This window comes from Canis aureus, chromosome 6 (genome assembly GCF_053574225.1).
Source record: "Canis aureus isolate CA01 chromosome 6, VMU_Caureus_v.1.0, whole genome shotgun sequence".
Lineage (NCBI taxonomy): Eukaryota > Metazoa > Chordata > Mammalia > Carnivora > Canidae > Canis > Canis aureus.
The window spans coordinates 16,015,171-16,032,953 of NC_135616.1; the positions used below are offsets into that span (position 1 = coordinate 16,015,171).

General features: G+C 49.7%; 1 protein-coding gene across 15 annotated transcripts in view; it reads right to left on the reverse strand.

Moving 5' to 3' along the window:
- Window positions 1–12,018: 12,018 nt before the first annotated feature.
- SLC35D4 (solute carrier family 35 member D4) overlaps window positions 12,019–17,783 on the reverse strand; it is a 111,890-nt gene continuing 106,125 nt past the window's right edge. For 11 of the 15 annotated variants that reach the window (XR_013381283.1, XR_013381281.1, XR_013381282.1 and 8 more), the window contains one exon: window positions 12,019–16,054. Coding sequence is in view for 6 of the 15 variants with exons in the window: in XM_077900259.1 (XP_077756385.1) it covers window positions 15,994–16,054 (61 nt within the window). In the remaining 9 variants the exon portion in view is untranslated. The remainder of the gene's footprint in view (window positions 16,055–17,783) is intronic. The other 4 variants (XR_013381280.1, XR_013381279.1, XR_013381278.1 and 1 more) reach the window with 4 other exon arrangements.

A 17,783-nucleotide genomic window follows, 5' to 3' on the forward strand; every position in this document is an offset into this window, starting at 1 on the left:
AGAGCCATCAACTCTTCAATGAGAAGCAAGCCTGGAGATGCTTTGAATCCCTCCCCTGCCAGCCCCACCGATCCTGGGCTGTGGGATGGGGCCTGTTACTCACTCCTTGATCCCCCTTGAAAGACTCACCACCAATTCTTGATGCATGCCCAGCTTGTCGCCCCCCTCTGAAAACCAAGCTTCTCTGGCTCCCCGATGGCCCTCCGCAGCAAGGCGCAGTGGCTCCCTCTCATCGGTGGCTGTGTTGGCCGTATTTGGGGAGTCAGCTCCTGATGATGGGATGAAGAAAGAAGTCAAGTTCGGCGTTTTCTGTTTCTGTTTTGTTGTTAAGGAAGACTCAAGGGTGTTTAAAGCCAGTTGAAAAAGAGGGGTCTAATAACCCAAAGAGAGTCGTGGTCAGGTTCCTGAGGTCGCAGGAGAAGCCAAAATCAAAATGAGCTGAGAAAGAGGGATTCATGCTAAGCTGGACAGGAGGCACTCAAAGTAAAAGCAAGGGGAGCCCAGTGCCAATGGAAGCTGGCTCGTATGGATGAGATGGAGGGTGAAGTTCACATCATCGGACAGCTTCTATTTTCCCTTTCAGTAAGAGCTGGGGGCCATCAACCCGGGAGAGGGGAGGGCAGACAAGGAGAAAGGGGTTTGGGGAGAGTGAGAGTGTTTGGAACAGTCGTGGAGATCCAGGAGACTGAACCAGCCTGAGAAAAGGACCAGTTGGTTCTGTGAGTACAGAGCTGCCGTTTGAGATTGGTGCTGGGGCGTCTGGAGGATGTAATGTGCCCTCCTGTTCTATGACCCCTGAATGAGCACTTCGGGGGTGACTGCATGTTTCATGCTCACCTGGATATGTAAGTGCTAAGAGACCTAAAAGTCACTTTACTTCATTGCCACATTCCATTTATTCCAAGTCTACTGTCACCTAAAGCCAACCACTGCGGAAAGCCATCGTGGATGAGGATAAAGATATTGATAGTAATATCTACTACTTATGTGCTGGGCACTGTGCTAAGTGCCATGCATACATACATACAGTATATGGACACGAACATATGTATAGACACATATGGTGAATGTACACAGTCTCACACACACACATATATATACGTACACACCCAGTTTGCCCATTTAATTATTTCAACAAAACTATGAAGGGATTATTGTCCATTTTATTTCATTTTTTAAAGATTTTATTTATTTATTTATTTGAGAGACAATGAGAGAGAGAGAGAGAGCATGGGTGGGGTGAGGGGCAGAGGGAGAAGCAGACACCCCACTCAGCAGGGAGCCTGATGCAGGGCTCCATCCCAGGACCTTCTTCCCCTGCCCTCTTGGGTACCCAAAGTCTCTCAAGGCAGCCTTCCCACCTCCAGTACTGCCCTTGCCCTGCCTGCTGGCCCCCAGGTGCTGTCCCTAGATCGCCAAGGGGCCAGAGCAGTGCAAAGTTCCCAAAAAAGGAAGAGAAAAGTCCCCCTCTCTGCTTCAGTTTCACTTTGATCCCACTGCTCATGGCCCCCAGGGTCTTCTGGAAAATACTTGTGACTTATGCCTGGAGCAGCCTTCACATCTTGAGCTTAAAAAACGAGTCCCTGAGGCAGGGGTGTGTGTGTGTGGGGGGGGGGGCGAATATGTCAGTGTGTGAAAGAGTGCGTGTGAACAAGCGTGCATGTGCATATGTGTGTGCGTGTGTATGTGCCTGTGTATGAGCATGTGCATGGTGGGGTTGGGGCAGTAGTGGGTAGAAACTTAGCAATATTCTGCATGTCCCTCCTCATCTGTACCTCACCAACTTGTGTAAACAGGCTGCCCGCAGACGTCAGGCTCCACCACGTTGCTCTGGCCCCATTGGGTGGTCTGATTCCAATTTACCTCAAGCCAGGGCCTCTGCTATTGAATTGTTGAGCTTTTGACCTAAAACTAAAGGTGGGGAGCCTTGGGGCCACTCCCGGAATACAGACCTTGTCCTCTGGGGGTTGCTGAGGCAAACCTGAGGCCCATAGCTCCCTCAGGGCACCATGGCTTCCCCATCTGACTGGAGGGGGAGCAATCTGGAAGCTCAGAGTGTGTAGGGAGACAGGCTGGATTCACAAGGCCAAAAGGAAAATTCAGGGTGGGGGTTCCTCCTGGCCCCCATTCAGGAGCTTGGTCAGGAAGAGTGATTTGTTTTGTTTAGGGAGGAGATTTGATGAGGACACGGATACCCGTACCCCAAGGTCATGGTCAGGGAGCCCAGCTCTTACACGGGGTCGGAGAAGGGGGCATGGGTGTTAAAGAAAGTGCCTATCCCAGGGAAGCTGCTTTTAGATGTCTGAAAACAAGATTTTTGGTGTTGATGGGGTGCCTGGCTGGCTCAGTCAGAAGAGCATGCGACTCTTGATCTTGGGGTCGGGAGTTCAAGCCACACGTTAGGTGTAGAGATTACTTAAATGAATACATACATACAAACTTAAAAGAAAGAAAGTGCATATTCCTGGGGAGCTGCTTTTCAGATGTCTAAAAAACAAAACTTTTGGTTTTGAGAATAAAGAGCTGAGAGATGCTAAAGAGAGACACAATGTGAGAGACACAAATGTAGGATTCCACTTAGATGACGTGCCTAGCAGAGGCGAATTCATACACGCAGAAAGTAGAATGGAGGTTTCCAGGGGCTGGAGGAAAGAAGGAACCAGGAGTCATTGTTTGATGGGTCCTGAATTTCCATCTGCGGTGAAGGTTGTACAGCAGCGCGAATGCACTTAATGCTGCTGAAACAGATGCTGAAAATGGTCAAAATAGTAAATTTTATGATAGAGGTATTTTACAATTCTTAAAGAAAATAGAGAAATGGCCCAGGAGGCGAGACGCCGTGTGGGAAAACAAAAGGCCCAGGGCAGGGTGGGCCCAGACCAGGAGAAGAATGTTCCAGAAGGGGACTCCAGCGTGCCGTGTGTTGGGTGCCCACAGTTCAGAGTTCTTCAGCCCGCTATTAATAGCATGGTCCCGCTGCGTTCACTTGAAGCGATGTGGAATATAATATAGGACCCAGTTGTTCCCTCGCGGGCTCAGGGCTCAGGCCGGCTAAGGCGCCCCAGCACCAGCCGGTCCCTTCCTGCCCGGGCTCCACCCTCCCTGGCCTCTCTGCAGTTGCCTCCTGGGTGATGGCAGGACCCACACAGTCAGCAGCAGCCACCTCCTTCAGGGGGTGGTAGCCAAAGAGATAGTGCTGTCCCTCCCCCCTGCCGTGGGACCACAAGAGAGGAGCTCTGTGGGACCCAAGGGGCTCAGGTTCTTTCAAAAAGTCCTGCTCCGCTTCCCTTGTCTTTTCCTTCTCCGCTGCACCTGACCACACTATGGCTGCAAATCGCACCTCCCCAAGTGTGGGGGATAAACCAACAGACATTTGTGATTTCTCTGCCTCGGGGCAGGTTGGACACTTCCGCTTACCTAAGCCGAGCTCAGCTGATCTCAGCCGGGCACACTGATCCCAACCAGTCTGCAGTCGGCTAAGGGCAGGCTGGTCTAGGATGGCCTTGGCGGGGGCACTTGGCTCTGCTCCACATGGTCTCTCATCTTCCAGCAGGCAAGGCTGGACTTGTGCTGGTGGTGGAAGCTGTCAAAGAAAACACGCACTGGACGGAGTTAAGCGGGCAAGGGAAACTACCCTAGACTGTTGCAGGAGAGGTCAAGACTATGGCTACAGGGCAGACACTGCACTCAACTCTGAGTCCAACAGAGAGCTGGGGACCTATAGCCAATGGGCAGGCTAAGGGAGTCAGTGGATGGAAAAATACTGAAAGGAACTTAGTTAGGGATGGGGGAAGGGTGGGGGGAGGGATGCTTGCTAAACTGGCTTGGCAGGAATCTTGCTGAGCTGAACCCAGCAGCCAAGGAAAAGGCCTCGTGGAGAAGAGGCCTCAGAGAGGAGTCCAGGAGAGCAAGTGGAAGAGTACAAGGCTTCTTAAGGCCTTAGCTCAAAGTTGGGAGTGTCCCTTCCACTGCTTTTACGGCCAAAACAAGTCGCAAGGCTGGCCCAGACCCAAGCAGTGGTGAAACAGCTCCATCGTGCTGCAAATAGCTGGGGCACCAGCCCGGTGGAACCCCGGGGTCATCTTTGCGATGCTTCCCTACTCTTTTCACTGGAAGACCCTCTTCACCCACCAAGACCCTGGGGCAGAATGAAGCCCCCACCGCTAAACCCCAGCGCTATGCCACATCCTGTGCTCTGACTTAGCCCGTAGCCTGGCTGGGCATGGAAGGCTTGCCTGCCCTGGAGCCTACAGACTGGAAAGTGCCAGAATGGGAACCGAGGCAATCTAGGGGCTCGGACTGGTGAGGTTCTTGAGACCAAAAGGAGAAAGAATAAGATGGGGAAACTCACGAACACAATGAATATAAATCAGAGGCTTGGCCTTAGGGAAAAGTAAGCTCTGGTTTGTCAGAAATACGTGGAGCCTCACACGGGGACTCGAACAAGACTTTTTACAGAAAATTGTAATACTAATAATGGCCACCATTCCTTGGCCATCCAACACGGCGCTAGGCATTGTGCTAATGCTATACATTTAATTGTGCTTCGTTTTTATTTTATTTTTTAAAAAGATTTTATTTGAGAAAGAGAGAGAGAGAAGATGAGCTGCGGTGGGGAGGAGGGAGAGGGAGAAGCAGACTCCCCGCTGAGCAGGGAGCCCCCCACGTGGGGCTCAATCCCAGGACCCTGGGATCATGACCTGAGCTGAAGGCAGGATGCTTAACCGACTGAGCCACCCAGATGCCCCTGTGCTTAATTTTTAAAACAGTCCAGGTATTCTACATTTTTATTGTTATGCAAATGAAGACTCCCAGTCCGAGACCCAGTCTCACCCAGTTAAGTGAGAGGTGTAAGACCCATCCGGGCCACCACGCACAGAGCACCGCCAGTGGGCACGGTCTGCGCGACGCTCTGAGGAAACACTGATAACCAGACGTGGGCCCCGCCTTTGAGGAGCTTACCTAGAGGGCAGAGCAGACAGAGGGTGGGGGGAGAACTTAATTATTTTCTCCAAATTAAAATGGTTGCAGGTGGAGGGCACCAAGCTGGCTCAGGGGTTGAGCATCTGCCTTCAGCTCAGGAAATGATCCTGGGGCCCTGGGATCGAGTCCTGCATCGGGCTCCCTGCATGGAGCCTGCTTCTCCTTTTGCCTGTGTCTCTGCCTCTCTCTGTGTCTCTCATGAATAAATAAATAAATAAAATCTTAAGAGAAAAAGTTTGGAGGTGGGCAGCCCATGGCTGCCATGGTGGCTCCACTGTCTCGTCAGCAACTCAGGCTCCTTCCAGCTTCTGCTCCACTGCCCTTAGGACAGTTTCCAACCTGAAGGTTGTCTCAGGGCCCAAGAGAGACGCTGAACTCCAGCTATCATGTCTTCCATCCAAGAAAGAAGCTGCAAGAAGGCAAGAGGTCTACCCAGGTGAGCTCTTTGAAGGAACTGTCCCCAAGTGTCACCCACCAAGTTCTGCTCGGCCTGTACCCACTCAAATAAGCTATACAGGCTGTACAGGAGGCAGGGGTGCACCTTTTAGCCACATATACAGCCTCTCAAGTAAAACTGACTGCTATCACTGCTACTACGAAGCGTCAGGGGTTGAATCGTGGCCCCCACAAAAACGTATGCTGAAGTCCTCACTGCCAGCACTTCAGAATGTGACCTTCTTTGGAGATAGGATCTTTACAGAAGTGATCTGGTCACAATGAGGTCTTCAGGGTGGCTCCTAATCCAGCATGTCTGGTGTCTTTATAAAAAGAGGGAATTTGGACACAGAGACATGCATAGAGAGGAGACCATGTGAAGAGACACGGGGACAAGACGCCCGGAACCGACTGTTCCCTCTCAGCCCTCAGAAGGAACCAACCCCTTCAAAACCTAGTCTCTGACTTCCAGCCTCCAGAGCTGTGAGGCAATATATGTCTGTTGTTTAAGCCACTTGGTCTGTGGTACTGTTACTGTAACCCTTGCTAACAAATACAGCGAGGAAGAAGGGATGCACGCTGGGTAAGCAGTTAGCGGTCTCCACGCCAGCATCCTAGAGCTGTGCCTCCCAGCTCCAAGGCTCCAGTGGGGGAGGCAGACCATGGTGAGCTTGAACAGGGGGTGAGGACAGGGATGGGGGTGGGGGGCTGCAGAGGTGGGAACCAACCCCAGCACAGGCCAACAGCTTTCCTCCATCAGGTCCATTCCCCTCACCTGAGGGGAGGTTACAAACAAGCCTCTACGGGGCCTCCACCAAGGCTGTTGCTGGGAACCTGGACGTGGCAGCTCCCAGGGATGCTCTCCATTCCCTGCCTTCCGGTCCATGTCCTCACGTCACATGCACATGAATCTGTTCAGTCAGGGCGCAAACTCCTCCATTGGCCATGTTTGTTTTTCCCTCTTGCCCAGGACAGGGGGCTTCACTTAGACATGACTAGCAGCTGACAGAAACACAAACATAAAGCACAGGCTTGACTTGGTTGTACCTTCAAGAGCCCCAGAGTGAAAGAGAACAGTTGCTGGGAGCTCAACGGTTAAAGAGTCACCACCTGCCCCGGGAGTGGTGAGCCCTCCTCCACTCCCCTGTCCAACTCCACCACACACGGGAGACCCGGACCCTTTATTCCCCAAAGCACAACCAGCACCAGAATGTCTTGCAATGAGAGACTTGACTGAAGGCCTGAGGATCAAATGGGGCATCACTGAAAAATAAACTAGGACCGGAGCTCCCAGGGCTCTGGAAGTGTTGACCCACCATGACCCCTGCTGCTACCTGTCTCCTGAACTCTCTCACCTACCTCCAGGTGCCGGGGACCCCCATTCCTACCCCCACTCCCAGTTTTTCCATGCCCCATGTTCAGGTCTCCTACCCCAGGCAAAGATGTGGCTGCTCTGGGAAGCAGCCTTTGATAGGAGTTTATGAAGTACTTAAAAACCTGAGTCTAACACAAAAGGCCACGTATTGCATGATCCCTGTTCACATGAAATCTCCAGAACAGACAAACCTGCAGATGTAGAAAGTGAATTGCCTGGTCATCCGGAGCAGAGTAGGGAGGAATGACAATGAGTGCAGGGTTTCTTTCTGGGGTGATGAAAATGTTCTAAAATCAGATAGTGGTGATGGTTGCAGAATCCCGGGAACATACTAAAATCCACCAAATTGCACATTTTAAATGGGTGCATTTTGGGACATGTGAATTATATCTCCGAAAAGCTGCTTTTTTAAAACAAAGCTCTGTCGGCGGTCTTCTTGTAGGCTCAGCACCTCTGTGAGAACAGGGAATGGATATAGTGACCCATGAACAACTAGGTTTGAACCAATCGGGTCCACTTGTACCTAGATTGTTTTCAAAAAATATACCTAAAATACTACGAATGCATTTTCTCTTCCTTATGATCTTAATAGCATTTTTCTTTTTTCTAGCTTAAATTATTATAAGAATACAGCATATAATACATGTAACATACAAAACACATGTAATCAACTGTTTATGTTATCAGGAAAGCTTCTGGTCAACAGCGGGCTATTAGTAGTTCAGTTTTTGGGGAGTCAAAAGTTCTACGTGAATTTTTGACTTGCAAGGGTGGGGGAGTCAGCACCTCATCCCCTGTGTTGGTCAAGGGTCAGCTGTATTTGCTTTCCGCCTACAATCACATGGAAAGTCACAGGGAGGGATCCCTGGGTGGCGCAGTGGTTTGGCTCCTGCCTTTGGCCCAGGGCGCGATCCTGGAGACCCGGGATCGAATCCCACGTCCGGCTCCCGGTGCATGGAGCCTGCTTCTCCCTCTGCCTGTGTCTCTGCCTCTCCCTCTGTGTGACTATCATAAATAAATAAACAAAAAAAATTAAAAAAGAAAAAGAAAGTCACAGGGAGCTGCTCCTGCCAGAACAAGGGAGAATCTGCCCGGGGACAGCCTCACGCTTCCCTTTGGGAGGAGGATCTGCGTGGGCCTCACGGATGTGAGGAGGCAGGCCTACCTTCAGCGACGTAGTCCACGTAGTCGCTGGTGCTGGAGCAAACGGAAGCACCTGCAACCTAGCCGAGCCCCCCACCCCCCACCCCGCCTCGGGGAATTCACTGTGCGAGTGGACTGAGGGAAGGGGTGAGGAGAAAGTGAAGGAATGATTGGGGAATGATTGACCTCACTTGCCAGGACACAGAGAGCCCGGAGAGCCCCTAGGATTCTACCTCGGACTTAGCGCCCTCTTCCCCAAGATCCCCGAAACTTCCAGGGGCCCAGCAGACCCACTGGCCCTGGGGACGGAGGGGGTGTGGGGGGGCCGGATTAAGTCCCTGCACTTCCAAGGCTCCGCTGCACTCCCTGAGGCTCCTTCGGAGTGACGGTGTGAAGACAATGGGCACAAAAGCCTTGCCTTGCCAGCCCTGTGGGCCATTTTGCACCGCAGGCAGGAAATAAATGACTCAAATGTTCCTTTTGGCTCAGGCAGTTGTTGAAATGGGATTCCACTCTCAGCTGCCAAGGGCGGGGAGCGGAGGGGGGGAAGGGGGCGCGGTTCCTTCAGACCCCTCCCCAGTGGATCGTGGATGGAACCACACAAAGCTCCATACACCACTGTTTGTTTTACTAAGGGCAGGACGCTGCTGGTCAGGCTGCAGAGAATCAGCTCCCTGCAGGAGCAAAGAATCCCTCATTTCACGGGGAGCTTGGGGTGTCCGCTGCTCTGAAAGGTTCCAGGACAGAGAGAGCCTTGTATAGGTTCTGGAATGCGCTCGGCCTTCCTGGTGGTTTGGAGGACCCAGGAGCTGCCCAGCAGGTGGCTTGCGAGGGACCCGGGTGGTGATGCCTGGCAGTGAGGGCCACCAGTTGTGGGGAGAGGGGAGCTTGTCTCCTCTGGTTTGCTCAGAATCCAGTGATCTGGGGCGGGAGGATGAGGTGAGTGGGCAATGCCCGTGGACAACCCATAGCATGGGCAGGGGCCACGGAGACGGGTGGTGAAAACATTCTGGAGCTCCTCTGGTCTCCTCTGGGCTACGGAGCAGGGAGCCCGCGGAGGTGTCCTGTCCTGTCAGAGTCTCCGAGGCCTCATCTAGAGGCTGGACCTTCAGGACTGTAAAGAGTTAATGATAAAACATTTTGGGAGCACCTGCACCTGCACCCCCTACAGAGCACCAGGAGCACTTCCTTCCCAGCATTTAAATCACAGCCGGGCAGACCCAACCTACCTCCCGGCCTCTCACAGGCTTCGGCTTTGGCACTGGGCTGCCACTCCCCGGCGTGGTCAGGCCTCCCTGCCTCCGACTCTGCTCACTGGTCCCTGCTCCCTGGCCCCTCGCATGGGAGGGGAGGGCCCACAGGTGGGCTGAGAGCTCAGGCAGCCTCCTGCGAGTCCTGCCACCCCCTGGAACTGGCCTCGGGGAAGTTACTCACCTTCTCTGTGTCTGCCGCGTCCTCTGCAAAAAAACGAGGCCACAAGCAGTTCCTCTACCAGAGGCTCCTTGGGAGGCTACAGGGAGATGCCTCAGGAGCGAAGCACTTGGAGCAACACCGGGGCCTGCCACACGGCACGTACATCTCTAACTCGGCGCTGAAGTGTGTGGGAGACACCACATGTTCTGGAAGAGAAGTTCCTGACTTTTCAGGAGGTGCTCAGAAGAGTCCGTGCTTCCTTTCCCAGCTTTATTCTCTGAAAAGCCCTTCACTCCCTGAAATGCTCTTTTTCCTTGTCTGTCTCTATCCGCGCTGGAAAGCAAGCTCCAGGAGGGCTTGTCTTGCTCCGGTCAGAGCCGGACGCCAAGCGGACTCTTGATATGTTTTGAATGAACAAATGCGTAAAGGAGGTACTGCAACGCAAAGCGCAGATCTGGCCTGTACTGGGGCTCAGGGCAAGCCTGGCGCCGCCCGCCGGGGCCCTGCTCCTGGGGCCAGAGCTCAGCTGGAGCAGGGACCGCTTCTCCCGAGCAACGGTCTGCTCTGCGGAGGGGCTCAGAGCACAGACTGGAGCCACCAAAGAGGACCAGAATTCTAGGACCTCTGTCTCTTATCTATTGCTGTGGGACAAATTTCCCTGAAACTTAGTGGCTTAAAACAATTTTACCTTATCTCATAATTTTGCGGTTAGGAATTCATGCAGGTGCGGCTGGGCCGGGCGATTCTTCTGCTCCACGTGGCATCAACTGAGGTCACTTGATGACAGCCAGCTGGCAGATGGGCTGGTCGAGAGGCTCCAGGACAGCTCCCCTCACAGTCTGGTAGCCTGATGGGATGTCTAGAAGGGGGTGCTCGGCAGGGACTGTCTCCTGGAGTGCCTGCACCTGGTCTCTGCAGCACAGAAGCCCCATGGTGGTCAGACTTCCACATGTCAGCCCAGGGCTCCCAGAGGCTGCTCTAGAAGACTAAGGTAGATGCTGCAAGGCTACTTTTGACTCGGCCTTGAAAGTCACGTAGCATCACTTCCACCGTGTTCTACTGGTAGCAAGCAAGTCACAGAGCTAGCCCAGGTTCAAGAGAAAGGGCAAGAAACTTCACAGGAGAGTGAATACCCTTGGGTGGTGGTGCAGGCATCGGGGGAACAAGCTGGCACAGCCTCCCTCTGCGTGGGGCTGGGGGACAGAACCTGAAGTGAGGGCAGGGCCAGGAGAAGCTCAAGAGCCTCACTCCTTTGACTGGCTTTCCCAGGAACAAGAATCAAAGGACCAGTAACTCCCAAAGAGTCCCAACCACCTGAACTTCCAGATGATTCCATATTCTATTTCAATACTTTGCCCAAGTCAACTACTCAAAAAAGATACCATGTTCCAAGCGTTCACAACCACCTATTGTATTTGTACATGCTTATGTGTCTCAGCCGGATCTGTAGCTGTACACCCGCTGGTGGGCCTGCAGACCTAAGTGTCAGTCACCCAGGCTCTTCAACCTTCAAATCCTTCAGCCACTGAAAAATGCCAGTCCCTGGGAAACCGAGCCTGAGAATTCAACAGTGGCTGCTTGTTCTGGAAACGTTACGAGCTATAGTTCAGGTGGGAGCAGTGCCATTCCCAGAGTGCTGCTGGTTGCTCCAACCCTGTGCAGGGTGGACCTCAGACACAGCCCGAGGGGGTAGGCTGGTGGGCAGCTGGGATGCAGGCCACAGACCCCACCTTTTAGCAAAGACACAGCCTCCAGGGAGAAAGCGACAAGTGGCCTCACAGATGTCAGGAATCCACATGGAAGCACTCATGCGCAGAACTGATAACTCCCTGTAAAATGTTCCTCCTTCACAACAGAACTCTCTCAGGTGAAGATGAGCGGGCTTAATCAGAGAGACCTGGGCTCGAGCCCTAGCTGGATGACCCTGGAAAAGTCATGGAACCTCCCCAAATCTCCTTAGTAAAACGGAGGAGAATGTTGCTTGCCTCACCACTGGTAAAACTAAATGACGGGACACACAGAAAGTACCTAGCATAGTGTGGCATTTGATAAGCATTCAGCAACTGAGTGTCTTAGATGTTGTTATGGGGTTGGTAACCCCAGCAGCTGCTGCCAACATCCGTCTCCTCGCCACTTCCCTGGCCCAGTGTAGATGAATCGCTCCAAATTAGCACTGACCAACAGACACATCATGTGAGCTAAATGTAGAGATTGCAATTTTCTAGCAAGCCCATTAAAAAAAATAAAAAGAAATGAGAAATTCATTTTGATAACATATTTTATTTAATCCAATCTATCAAAATGTTATTTCGATCCATAACCAGTATAAAATTATTACAAAATATTTTACATCCTTTTTTTTATATGAAATCTTTGAAATCAGCATATACTTACACTTATTTACAGCACATCTGAATTTGGACATATACCATTTCGGTGCTCAATGGCCACGTGTGGCTATGCTGGGTCAGCCTACAGGATGGCACAGGTCCAGGAGAATAAGCTGGGTGGCCCTCCCTGTTCAGAGCTAAGCGGCCTGGATGTTGGCAGAAATCCGGCCTGTCTTGAAGATGCAAGAGCCCTCCCCTCACAGCCCCCACCCCCAAGGATAATAACTATTTTTACAATACTTTCCAGCTGAGTTTGAAGAGAAGAAAAAGAAAGGCAAATTACCATGAAAACAAATGGTTTATTTTTCTTTATATCCATAGCAAATTAGGAACAATACACAATCATACAGAACCTTGCCTCTCCTAATGGAAAGCATACTCTTTATTTGTACAAATGAAAAAAAAAACAAGCACCATGGCTTTGACTTGGAGCCAGCAAGGTCAGGGACCATCAGGACCCAGACAGGACATGGTGAAATGGATCATCTTCCACAGAAGGGAGTGCTGGGGTTGCCTGGAGATCCCCACCCAGAGAGGGGCCCAGGGAGCCACAGATAATGACAACTGAGGTTGCACTAATCTGGGCCAGCCCCTGGCTCTACAGACCTCTGGGCTCACCTGCATTCAGAGCTGAGCATGTAAATTTGGGCATAAAACATAGAAGTTAAGGTTTGGGGGTGGGGGTGGAGAAAAAAGCCCTAGAAGAGATGGAGGTTGAAGGAAACAGAGTGGTATAATGAAGAAACACCTTAATCCTCTGCCTCCTGCTAATGTCAAAGTAAGAAAAGATGTGAGATTTTAAAACAATGAAACTAGACCACTTCCTTACACCATACACAAAAATAAACTCAAAGCAGATTAAAGACCTAAATGTGAGACCTGAAACCATAAAAATCCTAGAAGAGAGCACTGGCAGTACTCATTCTGACATCAGCTGTGGCAACATCTTTCTAGATCTGTCTCCTGAGGCAAGGGGATCAAAAACAAACTAGTGGGACGACATCAAAATAAAAAGCTCTGCACAGCAAAGGAAACCATCAATAGAACAAAAAGACAACCTACTGAATGGGAGAAGATATTTGCAAATGATATATCCAATAGGGGGTAATATCCAAAATATATAAAGAGCTTATACAAAAAAAAAAAAAATCTGATTAAACAATAGGCAGAGGACCCAAACAGACATTACTCCAAAGAAGACAACCAGATGGCTGACAGACACGTGAAAAGATGCTCAATATCACTCATCCTCAGGGAAATGCAAATCAAAACCACAATGAGCTATTACCTCACACCTCTTAGAATGGCTAAAATCAAGAGAAGAAACAGCAAGTGTTGTGAGGATGTGGAGAAAAGGGAGCCCTCATGCACTGTTGGGGTGAATGCAAGCTGGTGCAGCCACTGTGGATAACAGTGTGGAGGTGTCTCACCAAATTAAAAATAGAAATACTATATCATCCAGTAATTCCACCCCTGGGTATCCACCCAGGGAAAATGAAAACAGTAAAATATGAAAAAGACATACACACCTCTATATTTATTGCAGCATTATTTACAATAGCCAAGATATGGAAGTAGTCTAAGTGTCTACTGATAGATTACTTCTAGTAAAGAAAATGTGATATATAGATATGCAATGGAATATTATATATATTATGGCTGTATAATATTCCAATGCACATATATATAGAAATACTATATGATATATATGTCCATATATATATATATATGCAATGGAATATTATACAGTTTTAAAAAAGGATGTGGTCATGCCACACGAGGCAACATGGATGGATCTTATGCTAAGACAAGCCAGACAGAGAAAGATAAATACCATATGACTCCACTTACAAACAGAATCTTAAAGAATGAATAAACGAAGAGTGGAATCAGAACTACAGAGTACAAACTGATGATTGCCGGAGGGGGTACAGGGATGGGCAAAACAGGCAAAGGGAAGAGGGAGCTATAGGCTTCCAGTTATGGAATGAGTAAGGCATGGGAGTAAGAAGTGCAGTGTAAGGAATACAGTCAATATTATAATAGTGATGTATGAGGACAGGTGGTACTCTTGTGGTGAGCAGAGCATAAGGTATAAAGTTGTCAAATCACTAAGTTGTGCACCTGAAATCAATATAACATGTGTCAACTCTACTCAAACTTAAAAAATTAAAATAAAAAACTTAAAAAAAAAAAAAAAACTTAAAAATAAAAACAATGGGACCCTGGAATGCCATTAAAAAAATAATCAAACGAAAAAAATTTAAAAATCCTTGGTAGAGATTTTTTTTAAGAGGTCTTCCTGGGGCACCTGGCTGGCTCAGTCAGTTAAGTGTCTGCCTTCAGCTCAGATCATGATCTCAGGGTCCTGGGATCCAGTCCTGAGTGGGCTCCCTGCTCAGTGGGGAGTCTGCTTCTCCCTTTTCCCACACCGCTTCCCACTGCTTGTGCTCTGGCTTTCACGCTTTCTCTCAAATAAATAAAAAATAATAATAATAAAATAAAAATTAAAAAAAAATCTTAAAGAAAAAAAAAAAAAAAAGAAGAACAGATCTCCTGGAAACAGGAGATGGGCCCATTAACTGTGCATGATTCTTTCCAGACTTAGGAATCTCCGTTTGCGTGGACGGCACCTGGAAAGACAGGCTTAAGATGACATTTGGTCAGATGCCACTCATTTGGTGAGATGCCACTCAGATGAAGAACTGAGTTTTACAAAGAGGGTTTTGTGGGAGCAGAAGAACAAGGGCAATTCTAAACCCATTTTTCTATTTGATCCTCAGCCTCTATAAAGTTTAACACCTCTGATGAAGAACAAAAAGCAAACTGAAACTCCATCTGCATAGAGGTCACTCTGAACATCTTTACCTTAAATGACACACAGAGACCAGGAAAAGACCAGGAAATGGACTGAAGGTACTCAAGTTCCAAATCTACTAATCCATTCCCATTTGTTTCATTTTCTGTTTATTTTTTCAATAAATTGGAGAGAATGTGCAGAAAGAATGGCCCCTGACTGAGCTAACTTTACTCTTCCCAGAGCTGAGTTCCCAGATGCTAAAGATGGTTCTCCATCCATGATGCGGACGTCCAACACCGAAGGCTGGCTTCATGCCTGGGGAGCAGTGGCTGCAGCTTCACTACCTCCTACATCTCGACATGACCACAACCGACACCCGGCGGGACAATCAGGTATTCAATACCTGTCATCAGCAGAAATATTGGGAGTTACACATTATTCTCTTAAACCTTCATGGTGGGTTCAGAATCAAGTTACTACTTCATGCATATTCATTTCTTTTGACTCCCACACAGGCCAGGTTTAGAGTTTTAATCCAATTTTTATTTTATTTATTTATTTTTATTATTACTTTTTTAATCCAATTTTTAATCTGGGATGAAAAATATACTTCTGTGTTCAATGATTTGAAACCTCCTCTGAGCCATCCGGGAATTAGACGGATTAAAAGCTTTAAGGAATATGAATATAAATGTGTGTGCTTGTGTGTATACATAGGTTCTGTTTGTTTCACTGTCCAGGGAGCATATCCATCAGTAATTATAAAGTTTATTCCCTCTGATGATCATGTAGGAGCAAGTTAACCTAATAGTGGGCAAAAAAAAAAAGAAAAAAAAAAGAATGTACGAAGTCAACACAACATGACACACAGCCACAAAAAAAAAGGCTTCAGCACCCACTCTGGAGTGATAGTGTCCTTACTAGTGTTTGCCCCTCATTGCTGCCCCAGCCCCCAGGGGAAGCCCTCCCAAGGAATTTTATCTGTGCTCATAAGCAGGTGAGTGTGGGCTCCAGGCAGCACACGAGAGCAAAGGAAGGACGACCTCCTGGAAGAGTCTCTAAAGATATAAAACACAACACAACACAAAAAGTGCAGTGAAATACCTTGAACCCACCACCGGGTGGTCAAAGCAGTTTTTGGCGGCCGGTGTTGAATACGGAGGCCTGTGTGTCAATCAAGTGAGCAGAGCCATCCTCCCCATACACATACCCTGCATCTGGGTTTACATGGCGTGGTCAGCAGGGCTCGAGTGAGCCTCTTGAAGCAGGAAGACACAACCCAGTGCATTCTCTGCAGCAGCCCGGAGACCCCCGGAGAGAGCTCTCCTTGATGCCCTGAGAAGTGGGGGCCTCAGTGTCCCTGCTTTCTTCCTCCTGACACATGCGACAGGGAGTTCCAAGGCTCAGGGGCTGCTCACTCCAGCTGGCAGCCTGGGAGTCTACTCTTCCTGCCTTCAGGAGCTCTTCTGCTCCGAGAAAATCAGCAAGGCCTCTCCAAGTCCACCGAGCAGGAGGCTACAAGAAATAGCAAGAGGTTAGCTTTCTGGTCCCTCGAGTATGGAGGCTGCATACCCATTGAGCTGCCCAGTGCCCACCTGCAGCAGGGCAAAGGGTCCCTCATTCTGTGGCAGGGACCTTCTCATCCCCTGCCTAACCTGCCCTGCTCTCAGGTCGGGCCTGGTGATCCCAAGTAAACGTCAGCTGTGTGGCAGGAGGGGAGAGGGCTGCAAGGTGGGGTTGGAGCCTTTCTCCCTGGGAAGCAGGGGTGGTATCCCGCTCATCCTGACCCGGCACAGGAGACTGTACTCCCGCAAATGCTCTGTAGCAGATGCAGAGGGGACAGGGCTTCCCATACAGCTGCTAGGGGGCCTTTTTGCAGAGGAGGCTTGATGACAGGACGACACCATGCAGGTATCCATAATCTTACCGTGACTGAAGTGACAGTCTCTGCACCCTGCTACTTCACTGAGACTAACAGAACAGTTAGAGATGAAAATACTAACGGCAAATCATGAATTTCCCACCGGAGCAGAAAGAAATATAGTCAGCGATTTGAAAATGAAAAGGTAGTGGGAACACTGCAGACGGTGAGGAGGAGGAGTTGACTATTTTAACATGCCTCTAATTAATTAATAAGATTTTATTTATTTATTTGACAGAGGGAAGATCCAAAGAGCACAAGCAGGGGGAGTGGCAGAGGAAGAGAGCTGAGCAGAGAGCCCAATGCAGGACTCGATCCCAGGACCCTGGGATCATGACCTGAGCCGAAGGCAGGTGCTTAACCGACTGAGCCACCCAGGCGTCCCCACATGCCTCACATTTAATACATCCAGAGGTCTGTACATTTTCTATCTTAAACTTCTCAGCAGACAATCTGCTGTCTGAATCCTCAAATTCTTCCCAAAAAGCACTTCTGGGGACCGGCTGGGCCGTCACTGAAGGATTATGATGGGAGGTCCCTGGTGATGAAATGCTCTGGATCAGAGGTGCCAATGGCCTTTCGGTTCCATGTGTGCCTCCATCCATGTACCCACATGCAGCACACACACACCTAGGCCGTGGCGTCTTTACATGTCCAACACACACCCAGGGCACCCAATATATGAGACACATGGTGGCTGTGAACATTCCCAGTGAGAAATGTCACCTATGTGAGTGACTCTGACATAAAGAAAACTTGTACCATTTACCTCGTTCAGCACAGGGATGAACTAAGTGTGAGACTATTAAAACAATAAAGTGAGTTCAAACTGTGGCTCAGGTGTTTACCAGCTACGTGACCCTGTGCATGCTATCCAGCTTTCGTCTCGTCTGTGCCACGGGAGACGTCACATCCAGCAATCTCTGTGAGGCTGGAAAGGGTATACATGAAGCCATCACCCCCACACTTGGCCTGTAATGGACAAGTGATAAAATATTATCCTATCGGCTAGCTGACTGTCCTCCCAGGGCAGCAGTGTCTTCCTCACTGGCCCTCAGAGCTGGCTTCCTGATGCTGCTTGAAGACTTCACCTGGGGGGAACATCCCACTGCGCAAAGGGTTCAAGCCGGTGTCGATGGGCTTCTGACTCATGGAAGACCCTGGGCACATGGTTCCTCCCTCCAGGGGGAAGTCCTTCCTCAGGTTGACCCAACAGCTGCTTTTTACAACCTTGCCTGTGAGTCCCAGTTCTGCCTTTTAGAACAACAGAGAACAAATCTACTCCCTTCCCCCTGTCAACCCTAGAGAGGGAAAAGCCCCTAA